Below are 21,040 nucleotides of genomic sequence, written 5' to 3' on the forward strand. Positions count from 1 at the left end.
ATCCTTGCTGTAGCTAGATCTAGTTTCAGGGACGGTGAGTGTTGCTTAATTAATCACTGAGCTGATGAATTTTCTACCTGGGGTTCTGTGAAATACAACGGCAATGAAGTAAATTCAAGCTGGGCAGAATGAAGAATTAGTAAATGGTTTTGGGCTACTAAAAACTGTCAAAACCAGGCACAGATTCTGCTGTTTTGCAGTGCTATAAGTGTACAGAAAAATACATCTATTGTAGTAAGGGAAACCAGTACATCCCTGATGGACCTTCTGGTGATAGCAGAGGGCATGTACCATACAATGCTCTTAATTAGCATCAGTATTAGGTAGCTATTTGAAAATGTGAATAAGTGGAAAATGCCCTAAATCTCCATATCACTTGTCACTCCCATGCTAACTTCATATCTGCTTTTTTGCTATGAAAGCAAATGACTAGGCAGATTGTTTTGTTTTGTTTTGATTTGATTTGATTTGATTTTTGTTTGTTTGTTTTCCCCTCTGGGGACACTGCTTATTTCTTTCTAATAGGTGTTCTTTCTGGATTTCTGATACTGCACAGGCAGGATGATTCTTTTGGCCTTATGTATGACTTGCATGTGATTTGTACCTTCATATGAGCCTATCCATGAATGACAGATTTAAGTCTCACAACAGTGCTGTTGGTCATGACACTATACAAAACGATGGATGGCTTTCTTCATGTAATTTCATAAAGTTTTCATAAAGATCCATTACTTCTTGTCACATTGTCTTCTCTGTATATATTACTGAAATTTTAAAAAAGCGTTTTAAAGATTAGACACAATATTTTTGATAATATTTGTCAACAGTATCTTAAATGAAAATTACTACGTTGCAGTTAAAAAGAGGTTTTCATCAAGTAGAGTTCAAAACAGATTATATGCAATACTGTGCACTTTTATTCAAGACTATAGATAGAATCCTACATGCTACAGCATTCTTTTAAGAGAAGTCTCAACTTAGACTTTAGACAGATTGAAACAGAGGTAGCTGAACAGTTAAATGTATTTCTGCATTCCTCTCTCCACTGGGATATATATATTTACATATATATATGTGGTATGTACATTTAAATAGATAAATTTTAAAGAAATTGAAAACCCATTTATACTTGTGCAGACAAAATTTTGCACATAAATTCTTTTTCTATGTATGCTTTTAAGCAATATCATAGTCTTCTATTAATGATAGAATTTGTTGTAGTCTTTTACGTATCTGTGGGTAAGAGAGCTCAAATATGTGTGTTCTCAATACACAAATTTGCATTATTCTTAACAATATCCTCCTTTTTACAGCTATATCCTCATGTAATTCCCATCTCCCAAGAATTTGTTTAGTTTTCTACAATGTATATATATTAATTTATTATGACCTGCAAGTTTCATTGTTAAACAGCAGGTTTAGTGACATATTAATATATGCAACACGGAAGTAATCTGATAATTTAACCAACATTTTTCAGTGATTAAGAAATTAAACATTTTCCCATATTTTTGCTCTGATTTCCCTAATTTTGTGTTTCTTGGTTCCATTTTATTATGAGCCTGAAACAAAATTTGTAGGAGTTTTTCCACTGTTCTGGAAAGCAGATTTTTTTTTTTTGATTGCAACAACAGCCTTTTTTATTATACTTATTGCCCAGTTTTGAAATCACCAGGCAGGCACTGCTGGACTGTCTCGATACAGTCATAATTAATATCCATGTGTCACAGACTTTATCTCTTGGGCCATTAACCTTTACTACTTAAGTACATAGAAAAGAAAATTAAATTAATTGTACATCTCTGTCTTTAATGCTATTTCTGTTTGTTTTACAGTTTAACAATAATGCTCAAAACGTCAGTTGCTTTAATCATCTTGTCCAAGCTAATGTGAGGAACAAGAAGAAGCTGAAAGAAGCTGTCTATAAAATCTCTGCTAAAGGAATTACTGATTACAAAAAAGGCTTTAGCTATGCTTTTGAACAGCTGCTAAACGTAAGTATGAAAGTCATCTCTCAGTGCTCTAAAGTGAATTAGGAGAACTTGAATGTTCAGAAGGCTTTTACCTGCTCCTCCATTATGTAACACAGGTAATCATAAGATACCTTCATTTAGCAAGTAAATTTATTGAACAATTTGTCTTGCAGATGCCCCTAAAGCTTGATAGGTTGCTAAGGCTTGGGAATGGAATTCTTTTTCACTGTGCCATACTGTTTTTACATCATTCATACACACAATTTTCTATTTATTGTATTCCGTAAATAGGTGACAGTGGCAAGAGCAGGACAGAGGAGAGCAGACAGCTATTAATTAATAGAGAGATATTAGGCATTTGAGAGAATTCTAATTCTAATTTGTGTATTTGTTTAGAAAAAGATCTGTTTTATCTTCATAAAAAACTTTGTATTGGATCTTAACCTTAGTGTAAATAAAGCTATACCAATTTATAGAAGCTAAAGGTCTATCTTAATAAATAATATATGTTCTGTTTTGTTTGTTTTAATTTATTTCAATGTTGTCTCTGAGCAGAGACCTCTTTACTTCTTTTTTCCCCCATTTCTGTCAGATTTTGGACTTAAGGGAGCTTTCCTGCCATTGCATATGCATCTTAGGGCTAAAACTGGTTGAAAGTTTTCTAACCTAGTGAAATTTTGATTAAAAAAATTAAGATAAAGAAAATATAATGTTTTCAAGAGTATTTACTCAGCAGATCACTGTTTTGATTAAACGAGATTTGGTGGGGAAAAGGTTGTGTGCCATCTGCTGATGTGTATGTAAAACTGCCAGCAGGATTTTAAAATAAACCAGATTTTTTCGGACCAGGCTTAATAGCATTTCCTCTTTTTCTCTGTTGCCATCTTATGCAGAGGGAACCAGGAAGACATAAGAATTGTTGCCAAACACAGCTGGGTCCTCACAGCATTTATATTCAATTAACATTATATATTACATTTGGTGTAGTACCAGATATGTACTTTGTGTCCAGGATGTACTAAGAAGAAGACCTGAACACAGGGGAAGTCTCAGAATGGACCTGTTTGTAGGACTAAATAATTGCTTAAAAAAATAACGAGAGATTAGTTTCATAGGAGGACTCTGTCTCTCCTTATTGGAGACAGAGGTGTAATTAGTCTCACAGAATCTCTGCAATCCTGTAAATTATGACTGAACATTGTGGATGTGTATATCAAGGGAAATTAAAAGGTTGCACTAGGTTATAGAAATAAAGTCATCCTCTCCAGATATTGGCAAATCCATTTGGCAGGAAGAGTAAAAGTGCTGATGGAATCAGTGCTAGACTCTGGTGACAAGATGATATAGTAGGTTGATATAATACAGGCTTAAACAACTAATAGAAATATGCTTAGGGATAGTTTCAAATTTTATTTATGCTTTCAAGCAATCCAGCTGCTTTAAAATCTGTGGAAATGGAATATTTTTAGCAGCTCAAATTTTGATAATAATTTTGGTATATTGTTTCTGAATGGCAGTTAGTTCAAACAATTTTCCTCTCTATGCCAAAGTAGTATCTTTCTGTCATGAAAAAACTTGTTGTCCAATATATTGCTAGATGAAAATAAATACTTCATTTTTTTCAACATGTTAATTCATGTGCATATAAATAATCCACATTCCATAATTTCTATGCAGTATTTTTCCATTATTTAATGTTATATTAATTTGCTGTTTCTTTGAAAATTATTATACTTTAGCTTCAGCAGTTCAGGACTTTTCCCCCCCATACCATAATAATTATGATATGTCAAAAAATATCTTTTAATCATCTCTTCTTGATTCAAGCAGGTTTTTTGCTTTACTTTACTTTCCTTCTTAAGTGTCATGAAATTAATAATGAGAAATGCACATATTTTTTCACTGCTGGCTCATGCCGAGCCTTTCATCCACCACAACCCCAAAGTCTCCCTCTGCAGGGTTGCTGCTCTCAGTGAGTTCTCCTCCCAGGCTGTGCTCATGTCTGGCATTGTCCTGACCCAGATGCAGCACTTTTCACTTGGCTTTCTTGAACCATGTGGTTCACGTGGGCCCACTTCTCCAGCCTGTCCATATCCCTTTGGATGGCATCCCTTACTTCTGTTGTATCAACTGCACCACTCAGCTTGGTGTTGTCTGCAGACTTGCTGAGGGTGCACTCAATCCCCTCGTCTCTGTCATTGATAAAAATATTGAAAAACACCGGTCCCTGGACAGACCCCTGAGGGACACCACTCGTCAGTAATGGAATTAGTGTGTGAGCTCTACAAAATCACATTTATTCACTCCCTGAGCCAGTATCTCTATCTTTGAGCAAATGGGGAAAAACAAACAAACAAACAAACAAAAAAAACCCACAAAAACTAACAGATGCATTGTAAAGGCCTTTCTGCCTTCCCTTTCATCAGTTTTAGGAGGCTGATCTGTTAAGTTCTTTCATCAGGATATGGAGTTTTTTTTGTTTTGTTTTGTTTTGGTTTTTTTTGGTATGTATGTGTGTGGTGGGAAAGTATCATTTGCTCTGAGCTTACTCACTTTCAGATCTCCAGTATCGTTTAACTAATGAAATCATGTTTTTGTTTTTGTTTTGTTTTTTTTTTTTTCCATGACATGACTTTAGTGTCTAAACTGCGTAGTATAAGTAAGAGCTCTTCTGGAAGTTCTAGAAGAAAACACTGATTTTTTTTTTCTGATACTGTATATGCATATTGCTAAGTAAACCATTAGAAAAAATATAATTTAATTACGTAAACCCAACTGGTTTCAGTTTACAGTACACATAATAGCTGTCATTTAAAAATCAATAGGAAAAATGTATAATACAAGCAGACATTGGTCCCCTTTTCTGTCATCTCTTTGGTTTCACTTTAATTTTATTTTGGCTCATATATTAAATCATTGTCAATGTAGGTGAGTTTCTTTATTTATGCAGTACCCACTCTACTTTTATTACTTTTTTAATATTGAAAAAATTGCAGCCCAAAGCAGTATCTTGTAGATTGTATTTCACAAGTAAAAAATGGTCATATATTATTTAATTTCAAATGAACCTCAGTGTGCTGATGAGGTTGGAGAGAATGTATTGATTTCAAGAGATTTTTTATTTGTTGCTGTATGTAAGAAAATCCTTGGATTTATTTTTTTTTCAAATGATTAAATAAGTAGTTATTCACTGAATATTGAACTACCAATACAAAACGTTTCTGAGGCATTGTTATTAATCTGTGAGTGTAGTGATAGCAAATAAAGCTTTTGATCTTAATCTGCAGAGAGCACTGTAGAACTGTGGAGCTGCAATACTGAGATTAATTGGCTGATGTTTGGGTCTGGAGTTGTAGTCTCTCTGTTAGAGAAGAATCTAGCAAAAAAAAATCCCACAAAGGGGAGTGGGATCATCTCACCTGACTAGCAAGGTGGCAGTTAGTCATTTATTCCATCTGTTCACAAAGGCTAAAGCAAGGGAGAATTAGGTACTGTGTAAAGATGACCCTCCCATTTCTCTCCTTGACTGTATAGTGAATTAATGTAGAAAAATGTGGACTTGTGGAAGGGGAATTTGAATTTTTTTTACAGTCTCTAAGGGTTTCACTCCCTCACATTCAACTGCTAAGAAGTACCAGGACATGCCTAGCTACAACCAGTTGCAGCAACACAGAGGACAAGGAATGCTGGCTGTAAAATTTATGAAAAATTTGTTTAGACTAGATGCAAGTTTTCAGGCAATGAGGAGACAAGATGAATGCCAGAGGAGGAGCCCTTGGCGCCTTTTGTAAGGAGCCAAAATTCATGTTCATCTCTCCATTGTTCTGACTTTGGAACTATGTTTTTATTCCTTTGCATAGCACACTGTATTTTTCTCAGTGGCTTTAATAGTTACTGTGACTGCTGAATTAGAAGTCAAGGGGGCTTCTCCTCAATTCTCTTTATTCCCGGCTTGCTCTCAAGAAATAATGAAGAGTCTTTGTGAATAGGAGTCCAACAGAAAAAACTGCGTATTAAGTAATTCATGAAGGGGGCAAAGAGCTTTCCTTGTGTTGGTGGTGGTAAGAAGGACCACCAGATTGCTGTTCCTCTGTGTTGTGCCAGATCTGAAATGTGTTGAGTTTACTATCATAGAATGAAAAAAGGCTTGCTTTTTTTTTTTCTTTTTTTTTTTTTTTTTTTTTTAGGTATTGAATGAATTAATTCTTGGAAGTAAAGAATTGCTCCCAAGAATGCTGGAAAATTTTTCCTTCCATGTTAAACATGAAAGTAAACATGTTGATGAGAAAGCCATTAAATAGAACAGTTGTTATTCCTTATAGCCTGAAATAAAAAGTAAGCTTCTTTTTGTATTTTTACAGCACAGTGTTTCTAGAGCTAACTGCAATAAAATTATTATGCTGTTTACGGATGGTGGTGAAGAAAGAGCACAAGAGATTTTCCATAAATATAATGAAGACAAAAAAGTAAGTGATATATGAAAGATTTTATTATATAATATACAATAGCATGAAGAGGAATTTTTAAATATGGAAGTAAAAACATTTTGGTATGCGCATAAAATATGCTGTAAAACTTAGTATTGAACCTCAGGGCAATTAAAGCTTTCTAAATCTGTAGTATTTCTATGAAAAGAGTATAAAATATATTTAATATTTTACACTTTGTGGATTATTGTTGTCAAGTGGTACAGAAGTGTACAATAAGCTGTAAAAATTAAAGTTTTATTGGTATTTTTCTTGCATTCTTCTATTCCTTGTATTATCAAGCAAAAACACAGGTAGTTAAATGATATAATATATATTCATATCTCCTCACTGTGAATTTTTTCAATGTGTTTTTGTTATTCATCAAGCAAAGGTAAAACTGGATCTCAATATTAAAATCTGAATCTGAACAAATTTGGGTTTTATGTTGATGAAACTTGTTCTGTAATTTAGCCAGAATTATGGCCTTGACACAAGAATCACTGGATGTTGTCTTGATAAGATTAGATTGGATTTTACATACTAACAGATAGACAAATGCATAAATATATGACTCTCTCTATGTGTGTTTGTGTTTGTGTGTGAAATAAAACAGTTTTGTGATTGTCTTACTATATTTCAGTGTAAACCATGTTCCTTTCTATGTTCCAATCCTCTTTCTAAAGAAAAGTATGAGCTAGGTTCATGTTCTAACTGGGAACTTACCTACATCTAGTGCTTGGGGATGTAGCTAGAAGTTAGATCACAGTTCCCTAAGACACTTTAGCAGCTGCCATGGATGCTTATGTATAAAGCAGTGGAAATATTTCATTGGAAATTCTCATATATTTGAATTAATCCCTTCAAAAGGAGAACTAGAAATGCAAGACAATTTCCATCTCCACCAGTGATTCACTCAGTGACCTTGAATAATCATTCTGTATCTGCTTTATGTGTTTCACGTAGAATGATATGGTGTGGCTTAGTTAATCTTTGTGTCTGAGCTGAAAGTTTTTATACTGACAATTAGAAGGAACAGCTGAAATTGTAGCAACTCAGTGTGTGACACACATGGTTGTATTCTGAAAATATATGCAGAGATTCCTCTTCAAATGTGGACTCAATAGCTTTTATTTTATTACAAGTACTATCAGCTAAAGGAAAGTCATATATGAGGGGGAAGATGTATGATTTATTTCTTATTATTTTACCTTTAATTTGCTGTTTTAGTAAGAAAGTACAGCAAAATATCCATCCCGAACAAAGAAAGAGATTTGTAATATGGAGATTTGTGGATGCATGGCAATCAACTATTCTGTGAAGTATAATAAATGAAATGTAATGTAAAGTGTCTGTTTTACTGCAACCTTTAATATTGTAAATTTGTAGTATCAGGAATTGGGTTGTTTTGATGTATACTCTTATATATAATACACCCTCACTTTCTTCTCTCTACCAAATGGGTGTTTAGGCTTTTTATTGGAAAATGCATAACGGTGGTAATGGTCACTTGTATTTCTGATTATTTAAGTGTATTTTTGTATATAATTGACTGCATTGCAGATGCAATGCAAGGCCACTTTCCTAGAAATTTGATTAATTTATGTGTATCTAGAAGCCCATATCTGAAAGCACTTATATTTTGTTACTGGGTTGCTAGATGCCATCCCTTGCAGCATTTCTCCAAGGTGACTCTGGAAATACAAGAAATACAAAGACAATCTTTGCAGGTATAATTTGAAGAACCATTTGCTTTCTCCTTATAGTTTCCCATCAGGAACAATCCTTGTGTTGTTGAAGGGAAATTTATGGTTGAAAACCTTCTAATAGTATTGAACCAGTAAATTCATTTTTAGAAATAGTAATGAAATCCCCATGACAATCTTTTGCAACATTCTAGTATTTTTGAAAATAAGGCTAATACAAAATAGCTTTGTGGTCAACGTTTCTTTTGTAAGACTACACTTGATTCCCAAATGATAGCACTCTTTTTCCTTCTCTCAAGTAGTAATTGAGTACAGCATGATAATAAAAGAATTGACAAACACGTTCTAATGTGAAAAGTACACATAAACACCTATAATTCTAATTTTCTGAATAGTCAGAGTTATTTTGTTGGATTGCATAGCAGGCTGCTTTCATATATTAAATGATTACGTATTTAAGGATATGTGGATCTAGATTCTGTTGTCTTTATTGCAGTTTATTTATAATTTATTTCATAATCTTCCATTGTATGTAAGAAGACCAATTTTATTATTATTGTTTGTAGAGAGACTATTCACTAAGTAAGGTGTTTAAAAGTTATCCATGTTTTACTGTGGTGACACTTCATAGTATCAGTTTATATCAGCTGATATCTTTTCTTGCCTGGTCTACATTTATTTGAACATTTCTCTCTGTTTTGTGCACAGTGTATAAAAATACATCTTTGTTGTCTTATATCACAGTCGATCACTTTAGCTGTCCCGTATCATAAACTTATACTTTTTTCTTGTAAAAACAAAAGAACTTTCACTCAAACCTGTTACTCCTTGTTTTTATCTTCCTGATGTAAAATTATTTCAGCTCTCCACATATCTTCTTATTCATGTCAGTTACTTTTGTCATTTCTCAGTATGAAAGACAGTTAGATTTTGTCCTGTCAGATGACATGACTTAGTACACTTGTGTACAGTACCCTTAATGCAACCATCCAAGTTAAGAAATGAAAGGATACAATAAGCAATTTAAAACTATCAGAAGATCAACCTGGAATCTAGAGTCTGGAAAACTAAATTAGTGAGTTTCATCTGTTTGGGTGGTATGTATATGTATGTATATGTATATTTAAAGTATTTTTTTGTCTTTACAAATGTATTAAAGTATGAATATGAGGATTATTATAAAATTTATAGAATTACTTTGAAGATGAACATTCCTGGTGTTCATCTGTTGAAAACTGAAAATCGTAATTGTGTTTCACTTTTGCGTCCCTTTTTCCCTTTATAAAGCTAGATTTTATTGTCACAGGTTGCAATTATATGCTATGACTGATATTTAAAAATTGGCAAGTTTACCGTTATGGTGACATCTGGGGCACTCACACTGAATGTGTGAAATACCACTCACACAGTGAATATCAGTAATGGGGCTGGTAAATTTTCTTTTTATTTGCACTCATACTACAGATGGCTTCACTGAAGACAGCAATGTAAATTCAGTTGAAATATAGGCATAGTAGGCGTTTCCCACCCTAAGAATTGTGAATTCAACTTAAAAATAGGACTACAGTTCTTTGGGACAGATTGTGTGCCCTGAAATCTGTGTTATGAAGGATTGCTCAATTTATGCGAGTAGGAAAAGACCTTAAACATACATCATGCACTTTCAGTTGTCTGAAGTCTCCTGGCATGACAGAGGTTTGTGGGGGTCAGATGGACTGATTTCAGGTAGGAGGAGGAGGAGGAGAAGCATAAGATTGATCTCATATCTCATTCTCGCAGAATTATCTGTAATGATTAATACAACCTCCTTTTGTGTAGATTTCTTTGACAATGTCATTTGAGAGGAAAGGGTATACAGAGAAGTTTTTAACAACAACTCAGTTATATTAAAGATGTTTGCATGCAGTGGGCACACAGCTGCTACAGTGATAGAGGCCCTGTGTGAAAAAGCTCTAACTTGGAAAGTTCCAGTGGGAAATTTATGACTGGCAGTGACTTTTTCCAAATGGGACAGATTCAGTGTGTCTATAGAATGATAGAATGAAATCTTTGTGAGAAAGCGCTTGCAAAACTTCATTCTAGAAAAGAATTTCAGAGTTCTTCCAGCTCTTATCACCAAAGGAGGCAACCGTTACCTTCATTGGCTTGCATCCATCATTGTGCAACTGCATATCATTATAACTGAAAAGATAACTATTTGGTGTTAATCTGGGCAATGGTAAATGAGTCATTCCAGAGAAGCCTGAACGTGTTAGTTCTGACTGCGAATGACCACTGAGAAAGCTGATGACTTTTCTGTTGAGGTAGCCATAGGATTCTGATCAGGTGTCTGATCAGACTGAATAAATGTAACTTTGTGGAGTACTCATAAAGCAGAAAATAGAAACAGCATCTTTCTCAACACCGGTATCAACTTCTAATAGGGATTACCAACTGTCAAAGTGCCAAAGCTCTTGCATTTCTGAGTGTGTGCTAGACTTGTGACACTGGATGTAACATAAAAGTAATGAAATAAAGGATTGAAGTGAGCAAAGTTCTGGTTTATATCTGACTGGCATGTAGCATAGTTTGGTAGATAAAATGGCAAAAATGTTAAGATAGTTTTTACGCGTTCTGATTTTAGATTGTTGTCTGGGCCTCTCTACATTAGCCTTCTGTTATCTTTAGACAACCAGAAGCTATGTTATTTCTTACTTCTTGTCATAGAACCCCCGTGCTGTGAATTTTAATGGCGTGATGGTACAGGAAATCCCATAACAGAAAAAATCTTCAGCTAGCTGGTTAAACTGGCCCTCTGGCTCCTACCCTAATGACTTCTGTTTAATGGGTGTGTCATCTTCCAGATGTTAATTTTAGTGTATTGCATGTACTGTGACTTTCAGAACTGGTAAAGCTTAAATATTCTGAGTAAAATTTGGGTCAATACTCATAATACCCATACATTTCGTAGTCCATTCCTCTTTTTTTTTTTTTTTAATAAAGTAAAAGTGGAAGAGGGCTTGCTACATAGATATCTTACTCTTAGGGCAAATTATCTATTTTTAACTATTTCTTAGACCCATTTATTAATGAAGGATTTACAATATATCCACTGTCCAAGCTTCTGGGTTCCTAGCATAGATTAATATCATTTAATTCATGAATTTAAATGTTGCCTATCAGCAGTCTTCCTTCTGTGACACTATTCAGAAATACTACATTAACAAGTTTCACAATACTAAGTGATTTAAGGTCAAAAGTGTATCAATCCAGGAAATAACTTTTTTTTTTTTTTTTTCCCTCCAGTGTGACATTAGGTATACATTTTTCCCCATAAGCCCAAATTTTGAGTCAGTTACCTGACAGTGTGTGAAGTCCTCTTCCCATACTGGGAATCAGAGTAAAATGATCTTTAGAAATATGATGATTTTTTTTTTTTTCTTTTCCAAAAATATGTACATACCTAGTGTACAGAGGAATATGTACATTCCTATGTACATAGGAATCCTCCTAGGCTGAAGTACCCCTAACATGTGTCCATGCCCTGGCAATGCTGATAACCTTTCTAACCTTGTCTTTCACTAATGCCTTTACCTTTACTATATATCTCTTTTCTTAAAGGCTTCAATAAGGAAGTCATATTCATTTTATTTCTTGTCCCGCCACTTTTCCCTTCAACTGACAAGTCTCCCATACTGTTATATATATGTACACAAGTTTGTTGAACAAGATTGCTGCAGGCTTAGGAAGTGCAGCAGAAAGTACAGCAGTGCAGCTGAGTGTTTATTTTAGGAAGATCTGCATGCAGAAAAGCCTTTTTTTGCTTATGTCCACAGGGCTATTAATGCGTTGATACTGAGTTTTCCTTTAGGCTGCTGTTGCATTATCAGTGTGAGTCTGTCTGGGTTACCATATGGCATTTTTATTTGCTTTGCAAGATAAAATCCCCGTGGCGGTGCTGAGAACTGCAGAAGGCTTATAAAAGTTTTAATGTAGTTTTGTTGAAAAGTAATCTTATCAGTCATATTAGAGTCATACGTATCTGTTACATAAAGCCCAAATGAGAGGCTGTTTCCTTCAAATTTGGCATGGAGGGGACTATTTGATATGTCTATTTTTGTTGATCTTCGGTTTCAAACCACTATATTAATAGTGATTGATTCAAGGTGTCACGTACAGGTCAATGCTGCAGATGGCAGAAAATGATTAATCCAGGCAACAGAGATAGGATATCACTTAATATTGCAAATACATTATGTTTGTTTTGGAATGAAAACAAGAGAGTCGGACTGCATTTTACTTATTTATACAAACAAAATGCTACATATGGCATAGCTGGTTTTGATTATAGCTCAGAAGGTTGGTTCCATCTCAGTCTTCTCATGTACTAACTAGGTTCATTCTTAGAAACCTGTGATAGCAGTGAAATGCAGTGTGAATTGATTGTATACTTCTGTAACTAAAGAATTGGAGGACTGGGATTTTCTGCAATAAGCAATTAAATGCCTAGGCCATGTTTGTGGATGTTTATATAACTCTACTGTAAAAGTATCCAATCCCACAGCTTCTCTATGTATTTACATTATTCTCTTTCACCACTACCTGTTTTTTTGTTTTGTTTTGTTTTGTTTTTTTTTGTAAATTTCCTTAAGGAAAAATAAGTTCAGAGTTGTTCTTTGTTGTTCTTTATTATTATTATTATTATTTTATTTTTCTTTTTTTCCTTTGTTTCTAATTTTACAATTATTACAGAGAACAATTAATTCTTATTATAATTTCCTCTTACATTTTAGGAAAACATTTTTATGTTGTGACCCTCATTCATCTTCCCATTATTTTGTCTTTTCAACTAAACAAACTAATTTCCTTCAATTCTTCTTAAATTACATCTATAATTCTATTTATTCTTTATTCTGTCCTCTGATGTGTATAAAGTCATGTTAGCTCTGCCCTTCTTATCTCTACCTTTCATAAAACATGCTCTTGAACAGTTAGAGAATCTTGAGTGGTGTGAAGAGAACAGAGGTTTTTTTTATTTTTTTTTTTTTTCGTGCAGCACTTAGATAAATACATCATAGAATATAACTTGCCTTTTGGGATTGTATTATGTTATTGAACCATATTTTCTATTTTTTTTCTTTGCTGCAAATCTTTTTTCCCAGACTGCTGCATTTTACAGGTATCCTTCAATTTGGGGTTGTGCATTTTACTTTCTTTTCTGTTTTTAATCTTACATTGCATTAGGGAGTTTCTACTTGTATGTTCAGTGTATTCCTCTTCATGAATTGCTATCTTTCTGGTAATCCTTTATTCTTTAGATTACCCTCCCAAGATACCCAACTAGCTAGCTCTCTGAGTTTACTCAAGTCTGTGTCTTTGAAATGTTACCCTTGTTTTAGTACTCCCACACCTTCCCTTTCTCAAAATAAAAATCACTCCCTGGTCTTTCACTCCAATTATCTTCTTCCTTCCAGATTTTCAGTTAATTCAGAAAACAAAACAAAACAAAGCAAAGCAAAACAAACAAACAAATAAAAAATAACAACAACAACAAAACTAACTCTTTGTCATCTTCTAAAATAAGAAATATTCCTAACCTTTTATTCAGGAATAGTTTCCTCTCATATTGCTATAGGTTCATGCTATATGAACCTATATAATTAAAAGTCTAAATATTTTTTTATGCTTCCAGTATTTATTGAAGGAAGTGCTGTGACTAAATCTCAAAGAACCGACTGTAATGAGCATAGCTGCAGACAGTTAATATATGTGTCGTATTGCAATAAGAGCCATGTAAGAGCGTCACGAATCCCATTCATTTGAAAATGTAGGAGTGGACAAAACTTAAGAATTGTGACCTGCAGATAGAGAAGCTAAACTAGGTGCACGTGTGCGCACACACACAAACACACAAAGTATGATTAATAAGATAGCAAATGCTTTTCTTCAAATTTACCTGTTACATACTCATGATTCTAACACTTGTATATTCACTGGAGATATTCAAGGCCCATTTGGACACCTACCCGGGCAACCTGCTCTAGGGAACCTGCTTTGGTAGGGGGATTGGACCCAATGATCTCTTGAGTTCCCTTCCAACCCCTGCAATTCTGTGATTCGGTGATTCTGTTTCACTGATTCCAGAGATTTCCAAAGGTTAAATTTACAAGCTTGGTGCAGAACTTGTCCAATTAGTAGAATAAGTCATGTATCGTAACTCAGCTAGTACAACTGAATATATTTTAAAAAATGAATCACCTATTACTAAGTGACTTGATAGAAAACTTAATTTCTAAATGGTGATTAGGCCAACTGGTAGGTGGGTATTGAGCACTAGTTGAGCATTAGTCCATCAGTAAATGGGATAGTTTCAGACAGGATGGGACATTTTTGAATGAAAAGATTTGTCAATGCACTGGTGGAAAAACAAACAGAAATATATAGGAGACTCTACTGGGTCTGAAAGGAAGAAGATACAGAATGGGAATCTTTGTAGTATGAAAGAAAATAAGGGAACAGTTGAAACAAACAGATGGTAGCAAAAGATGCATGTCTGCAGCAGCATAAACAGATGATGGGTTAAGAGGGAAATGAAAATTTCCCTCTTAAAATTTCCCAGGGCCGGGTCCTGTGCTTGGGGCACAGCAACATGCAACACTGGCTGTAGGAAGAGTGGCTGAAAGTTGTCTGGCAGAAAAGTACCTCAGAGGTATTGGTTGACAGCCAGATGTATATGAGCCAGCAGTGTGCTCAGGTGGCCAAGAAGGCCAATGGCATCCTGGCTTGTAACAGAAATGGTGGCCAGCAGGACTAGGGCACAGATTGTCCCCCTGTACTTGGCTCTGGTGAGGCCACACCTCAAGTATTGTGTTCAGTTTTGGGCCCCTCACTACCAGAACTACCAGAGGTGCTGGAGTATGTATGGAGAAGGGCTATGAAGCTGGTGAAGGGTCTAGAGAACAAGTCTTATGAGGAGCAGCTGAGGGAACTGGGGTTATTTAGCCCAGAGAAAAAAAAGTAGTCTCAGGGGAGATCTTGTTCCTCTCTACAGCTATCTCAAAGGAGGTTGTAGCAAGGTGAGGGACGGTCTCTTAAGCCAAGCAAAAAGAGTAAATGGCCTCAAGGTGCACCAGGGGAGGTTTAAGTAAAAAATTTCTACACTGAAAGGGTTTTGAGGCATTGGAACAGGCTGCCTAGGAACTGGTTGAGTCACCACCCCTGGAGGTATTCAAAAGTCGTGTAGATGTGGTGCTTAGGGACATGGTTTAGTGGTAGACTTGGCAGTGCTAGGTTAATGGTTGGACTTGATGATCTTAGAGGTCTTCTCTAACCTAAATGATTCTGTGATTCTATGAAATGGGAAATGAAAAAACATAAGTGTAGGTGTACTGTGAACTTCGCTTATGCAAGTAAAAACCCCATGCAACTTAAATGCAAGCTGTTACATATTGCTGCTGATGTTGTAAGGAAGAGTTACTTTTTAGGAGACCACATTGGTTTAGGGGGAGCATTGTCTGAGAAATCTTATCAAACAAGAATTATTATATGCTATTAAGAAGGACATTTGTGTAGTGTTTTGCAAATATATTTCAATTATGACAAAAAGCAAGAAAAAAATCACCTCTCAAGTAAGGGATGAATAATCTGATGAGAAAGAGAAAATACTCTACTTGTAAAGTGACTTGCATTCAAGTCCTGATTAGTTCCAAGGAAAAGGCTAAAACCTGCTTTATCATATCTTAGGAGAATCATAGTCATGTTCTTTACTCTTTTGCATAGAATTTGATGTGTGTGCAGAATAGATTGTCTTTAATAGAAGAATGAGAAAGTGACTTTGCAATCTTACATTCACATGGTTATGACATGTAAATGACATGAAAATAACATTCAAGAATGATCTCTTAATTACTTTCTCTTGAGGTTTTCACAATTGTTTTTGTAGATCTTATTGCTTAAAAAATAGAGAAAAAAGAAAACAAATTTCAAAAAAGTGTTATTTTTCCTAACAGTGTCAGTGCCCATATGCAGTCTTAGAATTCTTAACCTATTTTGTGTCTCTATTCCTCTCCTTCTATCCTGAGCCTCCATTTTAAGTCAGTAAATTTAGTTGAAGTCATATTCAAGTTAGCCTTGTATAAAATTCAAGGTGATATTTTCAGTGTTTACACAGGTTTAGGTTGGAGTTTTATTATTCAGAGTCCCCTTCAGAAGACATTTAATTTGTGCTTTGTACCTAGGCTGCAAGCTGCAAATGTACTTTTTTCCAACAATTCCAACTCTGTTTTAATGAACCTTTTTAACAAGAAAGAATTGTGTTGGTTTTATGAAGCCAACTCTTTGCAGGTGATGAATTGAATAATGCATGTTGGCTATATTATATTCTTGGTCCTACATATAGACAGGAAAAGCAACAGTAACCTCAGTGCTTTCTGTTGCAGTCTTAGTTTGTACAGGCTGTTTTATTCAAAAACAAGCCCCCAGACCTCTAAGGCAGTATTTAGTCTATAAGAAATTTCCTTGAAAGAAGCATATTTGAATAAGGCTGAAGAGCTTCCTTTCTTTTTTTCATTAAAAAGACAGACTTTGTGAGAGAGGATTGAAATTAATTTACCCTGCATCACAGATTGAAATATGGCTTATATCTTGTTACCTAAAATGTCATTTAAGTACAATACATTGTCTCTGCTCTTCTCTTTCAGCCACAGTGAATGCAAAATGTGCCACTAAATTTACTAACAAGACCACTCTGATACAAGCTGTTGAACACACCAGGGCTACAGACACACCCCCACTCCCCACCCCCCATCCCAGTTTTTTTTACCTGTAGATTGCATGCAGGATTTTTTTTTTCCTTAAAGTTAAGTTTATTACAAAAGAAATGAAATATGTGTCATTCAGTATAGGAGGGAACTGTGTCGTGATTAATTTTATGATCTTTAAATAGGATAGATGGTATCTATAAATCTGTATGTATGCAGCGTTCCTCACAGACAGTCCTGAGATTTCAGGTGCAGTTTGGCAAGAAGTACAATGAGCTAGCATGCACAGTGATTGCATTGATTGCTAGCTGTGAAGGACGTTCTCTAACACATGGTTGTGCATAAGAGTTGGTCTTTCAGATATGCTAGGACACTTGCCAGTTGCTGACAGCAGGCATCATCAGTGCCTGCTTTTGTCAATAATGGGATGTTTTACCTGCAAGCACACACAAGGTCAGGTTGCCCTAAGCACAGCCCTACATGACAGCAGTGAGTTTCCATTGTGGTTAACTGTTTTGTTGGATTTTTTTTGGTTTTGTTTTCTCCCCTAAAAAAGGGAAGCAGACTTGAAGAGTTTTCACTCTTAAATCTCACACTCTTAAGGTCTTCCTAAGATATTGTTCCTTTCCCAGGTCAAGGTCCAGGAAAGGGCACATAGACAAAAGTCTTTTCACCTCTTTAGTTGGTATGCTAAATTGTCCACTAAGTTGTTTTGATTAGAGTTCTCATGTTCCTGTGAAGTTCAGACCATTGTAAGATTAGATTTGAGCTTGAAACAAGAATTTCTGACAGCCCTTCCCTTTGTCCCCTGTCCTTTTCCCTCTTTTATATGGTTGTTTGGCATTTGCAACCATTTAGTCAGTGTTTACCAAACTGTACAAGAATTAGAGTAATGGGAGTAAATAGTGGAGGGCGTAACAATACAAAGGGGAAAATACACTAATTCCAAAACTATACCACTGAATAAATTTTAAAAAGACAGTGCAGAGTACCAGTTCAAAGCTTGAGTTTGAAATATTCACCTTTTCTAGACATAATATGTTTAATGGAATATTAAATATTCCTTTAAATCCTTAGCTGACATCTGTAATTCTCCAGAGTTTATAAGGCCAAAAAGAAAAAAAAAAGAAAAAAAAAAGGCTTAGTGTCACGGTATGAACAGTAAATATCCCCCTAATTAGTCTGGTCATTTCCAGCTGCTCGGCTGCCTCTAAGTGTTGTTTTGACTATCAAAGAAATGCCTGAAATGCTTTTAATCCAGAGTACAGAAGGAATTACTTTGTCACCTCCTTTGTCTGGTTCCCGATATGGGCCACCAAATTTACAAGGATCTCTTGGAAAAAAATGACTTTTTTTCTTCAGAGAATGCTAAATGCTGCGTGTCAGGGAGAATTAGCTTAGGGAAAGGAGGAATTCAGTTGTTTTCTGTTTCAGTTATTAAGATAACCAAGGAGGGAAACAAATCAACTGAGTAAATAGAATCTGGGTAGCCAAAGTAAAACATTGAACCACTGAAAGGTTGAACCATTAAAAAGCTGATAGTGTAATTTCTTCATCTGTGGGAGGGATAGCAATCAGTAGGAGATGGAATAAGTGGCTGGAAAATAAGTGGCTGGAAAATCACCCAATTCAAACTGAATTATTTACATTTATTTCCAAGGTGAGTGGGACAGCTGGGTGAGATTGGTACCTTCAGGAGGGCTAAGTCAGTACACTTCTGGAAATCACAGAAGCAGCCAGTGTGTTAGCACCCTTTGAGCCAAAGCTACAGCCATATACCCACATCACAGAAAACTAGTTGAGAGCTATTTGGGTTTCTTCTAGATGAAGTCCATCTGTGCCTTTCAGCAGGGTGAGCTACGCATACAACTGCAATGCACTATCAGCAACATCACCTGCTAGTCTAAATGTCTTAAGGCACCATTTATATTACTGAATTACATGGGGACAGGACACTGTCTTGCAGTCATTTGTGTGGTTTAACTGTTTAGTTAGACCTGGGAGGTTTTCAGCCTGTGCCAACTGGTGCACTTCCAGACAAAGTGCTGGGACCACTCCCAGGGGCACCAAGGAAAGGGGAAGAAGGAAGGAGCGATAATTTAGCTTTTGTTCATGTATCTGCATGAACTGCATGAACATGTTATCTGCAAGCTTCTGAAGATGTGGCAGCTCTGCTACCACAGATGCTCTCAAGGCCAGAGAGTGGATGATGGCCCAATTTCAGTTAGGGTAGACACAACCAAATTGATTCTCAAACCTGCATTCAAGCACATAATTGTGAAATCCTACTGTTTTTGAAAGCACAGCTTTTCTCTTTCTAACCACTGTTCTTGAAACTAATGCTGTAAAAAGCTAATAAAACAGTTGATTTATACCTACACCTGATTTTTTTTTTTTTAATATTAGAAGCTTCATCTTATATATGGAGACAGTGTAGTACAGAGAACATTGCCTCCTCAATGTCATGTAATATCCCTGTATTAAGTTATTGTCAGGATACAGAATTCAGTAATTCAGTTTATACTTCTGTGATATGTCTGGTTCATCAAAGGTTTAACTACGTAAAAACCTAAAGGATCACATTGCTAATCAATTTAACAGAGGAAAATTAGTTTGTGTCAGCAGGATATTTATACCTTCGTACTTCTAGCCATGCTGCAGAGCCGGAAGGGGCATCCCCTGCTAGCTACTAAGTGAGCTGGGAGTGAGTTGCTGTAGTTCCACAAGGTGGCACTAATAAGATGTAGAACAGTACAACTGAATTCGCGTTTTCTTAGTTCTGTGGAAGTATTAATTCTGAAATTTTCTAACTTTACACTGTAATACTCATAACAGTGTTTTCAAGTTTTACAATATAAAATATCCCCATTTTCATGCAGATATGTTTTCATTGTGAAGCAACAAAAAATCTGGACAAAACCACTTTTTTCACTTCCGAAACACTGCAATTCTGAAAACACATTTTGGATGTTTATTGCATTCACTTGACAGACTTCTTCACTGAACAGCTTTCATTGTGTCCTTATGTTCTGAAGACTTCAAGTATAATCCTTGTGTTAGCTCCTTTCGTACAGCAATTTTATATAACTACACCACACATCAGCGTTCTTGGGTCTATTATCCCAAAATATTAGGACCATTAAATGTTTTGGAGCCTATGTTAGCAGGGAGCTATATCCAAAACAGGTGAGATTCTCCAATAATCTCCTAATGTGTTACAAACTTTTTTTTTTTTTTTTTTTAGCTCAAAGAAGCATTAGACTGTAATATGAACTGATTTTAGAGTGCCATTATTTCTCTTCTTTGCTAAGTTATAATTACATAGACTACAATTAGACTAGGAGTTCATAAATCAGCATAGCACCTTTAAGTTTGAGGTAGCATTGAAGTGAATGAAAGATATTAATGATAGGGAAGACTGTAGATCTACATAGAAAGTCTGGGAGAAATAAGTCATTGTGGATAAATGTCTACAAAAATAGTTTCAGGAACCTACTCTGATAGTCTTTAAACATGTGCCTCAATTAAAGCATTTTTCCTTTGATGACAAGGGGTTTATTTGCATGGCATTTAAGTTAATCTAACTTTTGCTGAATCAGAGCCTAGAGGGTCAATTGTGGAAAGACTTGAGTAGGTGTTTTATGAAATGCATTAATACATACTTCATGTCTATAAGTTCAAAGATATCAAGCCTGCAATTGTCTTTTGCATCTAAGTATTCGGGAGGTAAATTCTTATTGTTTTTCGTGTTGGTTTGTTTTTTTCCCAAGTCTACAACTATTTCTGGAGAGTACCCAAAGCAGGAGGCAGATCCTAATTTGGACATATGTGTCAAAAATACAATGGTGTCAAAAACCAACGTTTCTGTTGGTGTATCATGCTATTTTCTAACTTGAGATAAAATTTTGACTTCTCCATTTTGAGTTTTAGACCTCTAAAACTTAACCACCTTAGCATCTGAGGTCATTTCTGTGTTTTGCCCAGTTACTGTTAGGAGCATAGGCAGTCCAAGGAGTACAAAAGCCTAAATCTCCATCTTCTGAACTTTGTTGAGCCTGGTATTCAGAGCAATGGAAGTTAAGAATTTGCTTAAACTAAGAAACATGAACACAAACCTCCTTTGCCTAAGTATTAAGCTCCCGTTGAAAAGATTAGAA

General features: G+C 35.3%; 1 protein-coding gene across 14 annotated transcripts in view; it reads left to right on the plus strand.

Moving 5' to 3' along the window:
* The window catches only part of CACNA2D1 (calcium voltage-gated channel auxiliary subunit alpha2delta 1), a 407,082-nt gene that overhangs the window by 321,644 nt on the left and 64,398 nt on the right, over positions 1-21,040 (plus strand). For all 14 annotated transcript variants that reach the window (XR_013952784.1, XM_080597562.1, XM_080597555.1 and 11 more), the window contains 2 exons: positions 1,836-1,994; positions 6,335-6,439. Coding sequence is in view for 13 of the 14 variants with exons in the window: in XM_080597562.1 (XP_080453688.1) it covers positions 1,836-1,994; positions 6,335-6,439 (264 nt within the window). In the remaining variant the exon portion in view is untranslated. The remainder of the gene's footprint in view (positions 1-1,835; positions 1,995-6,334; positions 6,440-21,040) is intronic.

Source organism: Anser brachyrhynchus (assembly GCF_964034855.1).
Source record: "Anser brachyrhynchus genome assembly, chromosome: 1".
Classification (NCBI taxonomy): Eukaryota; Metazoa; Chordata; class Aves; order Anseriformes; family Anatidae; genus Anser; species Anser brachyrhynchus.